Source organism: Cebus imitator, unplaced genomic scaffold (assembly GCF_001604975.1).
Source record: "Cebus imitator isolate Cc_AM_T3 unplaced genomic scaffold, Cebus_imitator-1.0 Scaffold699, whole genome shotgun sequence".
In the NCBI taxonomy this organism is placed as follows: domain Eukaryota; kingdom Metazoa; phylum Chordata; class Mammalia; order Primates; family Cebidae; genus Cebus; species Cebus imitator.
Genome location: NW_016108014.1, coordinates 176,234 through 185,583, shown reverse-complemented (window position 1 = coordinate 185,583; position 9,350 = coordinate 176,234). Strand labels below are relative to the sequence as shown.

General features: G+C 45.4%; 1 protein-coding gene across 4 annotated transcripts in view; it reads left to right on the top strand.

Moving 5' to 3' along the window:
* The window catches only part of ARSL (arylsulfatase L), a 38,130-nt gene that overhangs the window by 11,859 nt on the left and 16,921 nt on the right, over positions 1 to 9,350 (top strand). For 3 of the 4 annotated variants that reach the window (XM_017518707.2, XM_017518708.2, XM_017518706.2), the window contains 3 exons: positions 1,880 to 2,001; positions 4,151 to 4,273; positions 7,665 to 8,088. In XM_017518707.2, coding sequence (XP_017374196.1) covers positions 1,880 to 2,001; positions 4,151 to 4,273; positions 7,665 to 8,088 — 669 coding nt within the window. The remainder of the gene's footprint in view (positions 1 to 1,879; positions 2,002 to 4,150; positions 4,274 to 7,664; positions 8,089 to 9,350) is intronic. The other variant, XM_037734980.1, reaches the window with a different exon arrangement.

The following is a 9,350-nucleotide window of genomic DNA, read 5'->3' as shown; positions in this document are numbered from 1 at the left end:
GAGACAGTCTCACTCTTGCCCAGGCTGGAGTGCAGTGATGTGATCTTGGCTCGCTGCAACCTCCACTTCCCGGATTTCAGAGATTCTCCTGCCTCAGCCTCCTGAGTAGCTGGAATTACAGCTGCCCACCACTATACCTGGTTAATTTTTATATTTTTGGTAGAGACAGGGTTTCACCATGTTGGCCAGGCTCATCTCGAACTCCTGGCCTCAAGTGATCCACTCGCTTCAGCCTCCCAAAGTGCTGGGATTACAGGTGTGAGCTACTGTACGCGGCCTAATTTCATTTTTTAAATATGATTTTTATCCACCCAGTACATGATGGACAATGCTTTAGAAATCTCTGCTATCAGTCAGGTATGGTGGCTCATGCCTGTAATCCCAGCCCTTTGGGAGGCTGAGGCAGGAGGATCACTTAAGTCCAGGAGTTCAAGACCAGCCTGGGCAACATAGTGAAATCCTGTCTCTACAAAATGGAAACATTAATTTTTAAATTCAAAACAAATTAGCCAGGCATGGTGGCATGCACCTGTAATCCTAGTTCTTCAAAAGGGTGAGGTGCGGAAGGATTGCTTGAGCCCAGGAGTTTGAGGTTGCAATGAGCAGTGATCAGGCCACTACACTCTGGGCAACAGAATGAGACCCTGTTTCAAAAAGCAAACAGGCCGGGCATGGTGACTCACACCTGTAATCCCAGAATTTTGGGAGGCCAAGGCAGGCGGATCACTTGGAGTTCAGGAGTTGGAGACCAGCCTAGCCAACATAGTGAAACCCTGTCTCTACTAAAAATACAAAAATTAGCTGAATGTGATGAGGGTACCTGGAATCCCAGCTACTTGGGAGGCTGAGGCAGGAGAATCGCTTGACCCCGGGAGGCGGAGGTTGCAGTGAGCCTCAGATAGCACCACTGCACTCCAGCCTGGGTGACAGAGTAAGACTCAGTCTCAAAATACAAACAAACAAACAAACAGAAGAAATCAGTGCCATTGCCTGTAAGCAGAACGCCAGTATTGATCTCCATCTCACTCCTATCCTGTCCATCTAGCCAAGCCCAGCACTTATGCGGGATTTCAGTGCTCCCCTGCCGAGAAGCTCTGCTTCAGGCAGACAAGTCCACACCCTCCTAATGCCAAAATATGGTGTGCCCATCTGTCATGAGCTAGAGCTAGTCCATCCTCCTGTCCGAATCCCAGCCTTCCACTCTCATGTAGCACCTACAGTGTGTTGGTGTCCATGAAGTCAAACCTTCCCATGAACACTGTGAGTCCTGCAGAAGGTGCCCTGGGCTCAGTTCTGCATTTCCTGAGGTTGTTCTCTCAGTACCAACAGTGCCTTGTGGAAACTTAGTCACTATATTTATTTACTCATTCATTTATTTATTTTAGAGACAGGGCTTTATCTATCACCCAGGCTGAAGTACAGTGTTGTAATCACAGCTCACTGCAGCCTTGAACTCCTGAGGTCAAGCAATCCTCCTTCCTCAGCCTCCTGAGTAGCTGGTTCTACAGACCTGCACCACCATGCCTTAATGTTGCTATTTTTGTAAGCTTTTTTTTTTTTGTAGAGACAGGGTCTTGCCATGTGTGCCAGGCTGGTCTTGAACTCTTGGCCCCAAACAATCCTCCCATCTTGGCCTTCCAAAGGGCTGGGATTACAGGCATGAGCCACCACGCCCAGGCTCTCCTATTTAAATGAGTTGATGTTTCTCTGAAGGTTCAGAAGACATTAGAAATCCTTGACATTGTCTTTGGGTCATTCCTAAGAACATTTTGAAGCACTCAGTGTGACCAGCGGACCTTCTGTGAAGAAGCATGTAGCTATGCTTATGAAAAACCTGTCTAATTTTAACAAGTAAAGGTGTTAATTTGTCCCTCCATAGGACTCCAAATATCGACCACCTTGCAGAGTTCGGCGTGAAGCTGACCCAGCACGTCTCTGCCGCGTCTTTGTGTACCCCGAGCAGAGCAGCCTTCCTCACGGGCAGGTACCCTGTTCGATCAGGTTAGTCTCTCTTCACAGCTGCACTAGGGTCCAGCCTGGTGCATAAATCACAGTTTTTAGTTTTTAAATTCGGATTTTTTAATATATTTTTTTGATTTAGAGATAAGAGGGCTGTCTCCATCTTGCCCATTGTGGTCTTGAAATGCTAGGCTCAAAAGATCCTCTCTTCTTGACCTCCCAGAGTGCTGGGATCACTGGCGTGAGCCACCGTGCCCAGGCAGGTTTCTATTCTGATGCTTTGACATGTCAGGGCTTTGCTAACCTTGGCGGGACTGGCCCTCCCAATGCTAGCCAATTCTTAGAGATAACAAGCATGTCACCTGGGAGTGTAACTTTCATAGATAAACCAATCAGTCCAGAGCCCACACCCCCAACCATCACCTTTAGAAGATTTTCATATGTGGGGCCACTCACTATTTGCCCTAATGCCCCCAGAATCAATGACCAGCTTTCTAGGGACAGCCCCTGCAGACCAAAGCCCATGGAAATTATACAAACTGGCCAGTCTTAAGCCGGCTTACCCCACCTTGCCCATTATTTCCCAAAATAGAAAAAAAGAAATGGATAAGAAAGGGCTTTTTTTTCATACTTTCCCCTCACTCCCTCTGCCTCCTGACCAACCCTGGAGCTTCCCCATATCATCACATAGCATGGCTCACCCCAGCCTCCTGTTGAACTGTGAGTAATAAACTATCAGGAACTGTGACTAATGAACTAGCTCTCCAACGACAGGCATCTCCTGATCTGTTGGCCTTGTCAGAGCTGAATAATGATAAAACCTTAATAATAATAATACTGCATAACACCTACATTTTAAAGCACTTGGGTAGAGGCTGGTCATGATGGCTCATGCCTATAATCCCAGCACTTTGGGAGGCCAAGGCAGGCAGATCACTTGAGGTTAGGAGTTTGAGACCAGCCTGGCCAATATGGGGAAACCCCATCTCTACTAAAAATATAAAAATTAGCTGTGCGTGATGGTGAGTGCCTGTAATCCCAGCTACCTGGGAGGCTGAGGCAGGGTGATTGCTTGAATATGGGAGGCGGAGGTTGCAGTGAGCTGAGATCATACCACTGCACTCCAGGCTGGATAACAGAGCGAGACTCCGTCTCAAAACAAACAGATAAAAAACAAACCAACCAACCCTTGGGTAGAGATTTGGAATGTCTGGAAAGGAGAATAAATTTTGTCAGTGGCTACCAACCTTGTCAGTACATTAGAATCTTCCAGAGGATCTTCCCACCATCCCAAAGCCCAAGTTCTAGCCAAGACCAATACAATTAGCACCCCTGGGGTGATAACCAGGCATCAGAATTTTTTGAAGCTTCCCACATGATTCCAATGGGCAGACAAGTTTGAGAACCTCTGGATTATATCAAAAGTTTGATGAAATTATAAAATCATTTCTGGGCCAGGCACAATGGCTCATGTCGGTAATCCCAACATTTTAGGAGCCTGAGGTGGGAGGATTTACTTGAGTCTAAGACCAGCCTGGGCAACATAGTGAGACCCCGTCTGTACCAAAAATTTAAAAATATTAGCTAGGCACAGTGGTGTACACCTATAGTCCCAGCTACTTGGGAGGCTGAGGTGGGAGGATCACTTGAGCCCGGAGTTCAAGGCTGCAGTGAGATATAATCAGGCCGCTGCACTCAAGCCTGGGTGAGAGTGAGACCCCATCTCTGCAAAAAATTTAAAAATTAGACAGGTGTGGTGGTGCACACCTATAGTTCCAGCTACTCAGGTAGCTGAGGCGGGAGGATTGTTTGAGCCCAGGTGGTTGAGGCTGCAGCGAGCATTGATTACACCCCTGCATTCCAGCCTGGATGACAGAACAAGACCCCATCTCTAAGTAAACTAACAAGCAAAAAATAATTTTTAATTTTTATTTATTTTCACTGAATTATATTCCTTATAACCTGCATGTAATAGGAAAATACATCTTCTTAGTAATTTTTTCAATAAATTAATCATTGACTTTGCTGCCGAAACTGCAATTCCCAAGGCAAAGTCATGTAGGAATTCCATTTTCAATTCAATTTTAAGTAAGAGAGATTTTTACCAAGCATTCTATTTTTAAATAATAATAAATAACAAACAGAAAACAAATGTATCACAGTAATTCTTTTTCCTAATAATTGCTCAAAGGTATGGTTTCCAGCATTGGTCACCGTGTTCTTCAGTGGACTGGAGCATCTGGAGGTCTTCCGACAAATGAGACAACTTTTGCAAAAATATTGAAAGAGAAAGGCTATGCTACTGGACTCATAGGTATGTGTGTTTTTAAAAGTGGTAAGCGCATGATCTTTATATGGAAAGGACATTCAGCTAAAAACTTAGGAAAGGAAAATGGATGAGGTGCTGTGGGATTTTCCACTAGACAGAAAGCTGCATATACCTAGGAACAATGTTACTTTCCAGGTGGTTTACTGCAAAATAGGTACTCCAGAAATATCAGATCAGGCAAGGTGGCTCATGCCTATAACCCCAGCACTTTGAACGCCAAGGTGGACGGACTGCTTGCGCCCATGAGTTTGAAACCAGCCTGGGCAACATAACAAGGCCCCACTTCTACCAAAAAAAAAAAAATAATAAATTTAAAAATAAGTAAAATGTGCTCATGCCTATGGCATACGTTCCAAGCTCCACTGCACAACACGTAGCCACTTTGTTCTGTGGGATCCTCTCCCACCCTTCACATGGAATTTTTGCCTTAGACATTAATGTCTCAGACTGAACACCTTCAGCTCTGTTACGGTTGGTTTATGGATCAACTTGGCTGGTTTAGTGCTGCGATCTAAATGTTTTGTCCCCTCTGCAAATTCCTGTGTCGAAACTCTTACCCCCCCAGGTGATGGTGTTAGGAGGTGAGCCTTTGGGAGGTGATGAGGTTTCAAAAGTGGAGCCTCAAGTGTAGGACTAGTGCCCTTACCAAAAGAACCCCAGTCAGGCACGGTGGCTCACGCCTGTCATTTCCAACCCAGCACTTTGGGAAACCGAAGTGGGTGAATTGCTTGAGGCTGGGAGTTTGAGATCAGCCTGGGCAGCATGGCGAAACCCTGACTCTACCAAAAAAAAAGGGAAAAAAAGAAAACAAAGAAAGAAAAGGAACATAAACCTAATGAAATATTTGGCATTTCACACAATGTTCTGGTAGACCATGATAAAAAGTAAGAAACAATATATTATTTTATCAAAAATTTGTGTAATGCTGCCTATTCTTCCCTTCGGTGTGTATGAAAATGTCTTTACAAGATTTACTACCTCCCTGTCGGCTTCTGTAACCAACATGCTTATTTTTCTACAAGTTAACAAAGCATGTCATGTATTGGATGAAAAATAAAATTAATGACAATAGTTCCTTGAAAGGAGACCAAGTTACCATTATCGTTATGTGTTATAGTAATGATTTTTATCAATAGTTCCATTTATTGATAACAAACAATATGACTAGTGGATACAATGAATATAAAATCCCATAAATTATATATTTCTAAAAGTTAAAAATCATAAAATGTTTTTTGTTTAATTTTTTACCAAAAATAAAATTTCTGGGGAGATTCAGTCATCGGTGTCAAACGAAGGTGTATTTCTTCCAATAGACTTTGTTTTTTTGAGGCAGGGTCTCGTTCTGTGACTCAGGCTGGAGGGCAATGGTACAATCACAGCTCACTGCAGCCTCGACCTCGCAGGCTCAAGTGATCCTCCCACCTTAGTCTCCCAAGGAGCTGTTGCTACAGGCTTGCACCACCATGCCCGGTTAATGTTTTCTATTTTTCTTTTTTGTAGAGACAGGGTCTTCCCATGCTACCCAGGCTGGTCTCAAACTCTTGGGCTCAAGCAATCCTACCACTTTAGCTTCCCAAAGTGCTGGGATTATAGTTGCAAGCCACCATGCCTGGCCAACTATAACTTTTCTAAGACAGAAGAATCTATCCTTATGGGTTATTCATTGGGAAATCATGAGGTTTTCCATGTGGCAGATAGAATTGGGGTGGTAAGAAGACACACACATCTCTTTGTCAACACCGTAGTGGTGACCCCATAGAAGCAAAGGCTATATTCCTTTGACCGACTTTGAAAGGTATGCATTGCGAAACCCACCGTTCACTTCAACCATGGCCACTGTCATAGTGGCTTATCAAAGAGAGAATGATTCCAAAGTCGAGAAGTCTTTTGCCCATGCTGATGGTATCACATGGTGCTTTCTGGCTTTCATCATTGCCCTGTAAAACAAGGTGCAGTAGACTAAGTAATGGTCCCCAGAGATGTCAGCCCCTAACCTCTGAATCTAGCAAATATTAGCTTATATGCCAAAAAGGCTCCTTGTAAATGTGATTAAGTTAACAATCTTGAGGTGAGAAGATGATCCTGAGTTATACAGCTGGGCCCACTGTTCAGGGACAAGGCTTCGTTTAAGATGAAGGTAGAGGAAGATTGGGCCACAGAGAGGAGAAAGCAGTTGTAATTGGAGTGATGTGGCCACAAGCCAAGGGATGCCTGGAGCCCCCAGGAGCTGGGAGAGGCAGGAAGGATCCTCCCCTAGAGCCTCTGGAGAGAGTATGTATATGTCTGTGTTCTAATATCCTCTTCTTATAGGACACAAATTCTATCAGATTAGGCTCTGTATTAGTCTGTTCTCAGGCTGCTAATAAAGACATACTCAAGACTGGGTAATTATAAAGAAAAGAGGTTTAATGGACTCACAGTTTCACATGGCTGGGGAGGGCTCACAATCATGGTGAAAGGCAAAGGAGAAGCAAAGTCATGTCTTACATGGCAGCGGGCAAGAGAGCTTGTGCAGGGGAACTCCCATTTCTAAAACCATCAGATCTTGTGAGACGTATTCACTACCATGACAACAGCATGAGGGAAACCACTCCCATGATTCAATTATCTCCACCTGGCCCTGCCCTTCACACATGAGGATTATTACAATTCAAGGTGAGATGTGGGTGGGGACACAGCCACACCATATCAGGGCCCAAACTAATGACATCATTTTACCTTAATTATCTCTTTGAACACCCTGTCTCCAAATACAGTCATGTTCTGAGGTCCCAGGGGTTAGAGCTTCAACCCATGAATTAGAGGCAGGCCAGGATTCAGCTGACAACAAAGTCACTGCAGATATAATCAAGTAAAGATGCAGCCTCTGTGGTGGGCCCTCCTGCAAGGACTGCTGTCTTTATAAGACAGGAGATTAGGTCACAGACACACACAAGAGGACAATGCCACAGAAACATGGAGGCCCCAAGTGCAGTGATGCCTGGAGCCCTCAGGAGCTGGGAGAGGCTGGAGGGAGCCTCCACTAGAGCCTCCGATTTGAGTCTGGCCCAGAGACACTTTGATCTCAGACTCCTGGTCTCTAGGACTGGGAGAGGATACATTTCTGTTGTGTTGAGCAACCAGTTTTACAGTAATTTGTTCCACCTTCGAGGTAACTAATATTTTGGCTAAAGCTGCCACAAGGGGTCCTCATTTCTCTGAAACGATGAGGCCAGATTGCGTTGCAAATAACAGCTAATGCTACCCGCACCTCTCTGCAATCTCCCGGCCCCCCAGTGTCTAACAGAGTATCAAAAATGTGACAGACAGTCAATATCTACATGCCCAGTTATGCTCGGACGCTTGTCACATCAACATCCTTTTTGCCTCTCAGGAAAATGGCATCTGGGTCTCAACTGTGAGTCAGCCAGCGATCATTGCCACCACCCCCTCCACCACGGCTTTGACTATTTCTACGGAATGCCTTTCTCCATGATGGGTGACTGCGCCCGCTGGGAACTCTCAGAGAAGCGTGTTGACCTGGAACAAAATCTCAACTTCCTCTTCCAAGTCCTGGCCTTGGTCGCCCTCACACTGGCAGCAGGGAAGCTCATGCACCTGATATCCGTCTCGTGGATGCCAGTCATCTGGTCAGCCCTCTTGGCTGTCTTCCTCCTCACAACCTCCTATTTTGTGGGTGCTCTGATTGTGCATGCCGATTGCTTTCTGATGAGAAACCACACCATCATGGAGCAGCCCATGCGTTTCCAAAGAGTCACGCCCCTTATGCTGCAGGAGGTCAAGTCCTTTCTCAAAAGGTCAGCAGAAAAGGGTCAGCTTCCTCCAACCACTCGGCTTTAGCATGAAAACATATCCTAAATAGTCTTCTTCAGTCGAGCTCGGTGGCTCATTCCTGTAATCCCAGCACTTTTGAACGCCAAGGTGGATCACTTGAGGTCAGCAGTTCAAGACCAGCCTGGCTAACATGGTGAAACCCGGTCTCTACTAAAAATACAAAATTTAGCCTGATGTAGTGGTGAATGCTTGTAATCCCAGCTACTCGGGAGGCTGAGGTGGAAAAATCACTTGAACCTGGGAGGTGAAGGTTGCAGTGAGTTCAGGTCACATCACTGCACTCCAGCCTGGGTGACACAGGGAGACCCTGTATTTAAAAAAAAAAAAAAAGTCTTCTTTGAATGGGATTGCCATGACTAAAAACAGTTTTTGGTAAAAATAGGGCATAGATGAGGGGCAGTGGAGCCCTCTGACTTGTCTTGTGTTATGGCTGAGCTGGGCGTAGTGGTGCACACCTGTTATCCCAGCTATTTGGGAGACTGAGGCAAGGGCATGCTTTGAGGCCCGGAGGCTGAGGCTATGTATGAGGCTATGAAGGTAGCCTTGGCGACAGAGCAGGCCTTGTCTCAAAGAGAAATTGTTACAGGTTGGCTGGAACTTGCTGCTACTCTGGAGTCTTATTCCCTCGGAACACCACGGACACTATTTAAGAAAACTGCATCACCTGAAGGACTTTATAATAAATTATCAATTTAAAAAATGCCTATCTTCAGAAGTCAGATGTCCTATGGCAGAATTCAGCCTGCAGTAAATTCTATGGCAAGGAAACTTCCTATGTCAGACCAGGAGAAATAGGATGAAAAGAGGTCTCAACACTACACAGAGTTATTTTCATGCCCCCCAAGGGTATGCTAGTAAAGATGGTGACACCATCAAAAGTCAAGTCACCTTGCCTGGTGACAGTGAGGTTGTCATCATCTCCTACAACATTGTATTTTCTTTTTAGTTAGAATCTTGCTGTGTTGCCAGGCTGGAGTGCAGTGACACGATCTTGGCTCACTGCAACCTCTACCTCCCAGATTCAAGTGATTCTCCTGCCTCAGCCTCCCAAGTAGCTGGGATTATAGGCACGTACCACCACACCCGGCTAATTTTTGTATTTTTAGTAGAGACGGGTTTTACCATGTTGGCCAGGCTGGTTTTGATCTCCTGACCTCATGATCTGCCCACCTCAGTCTCCCAAAGTGCTGGGATTACAGGTGTGAGCCACTGCACCTAGCATCCT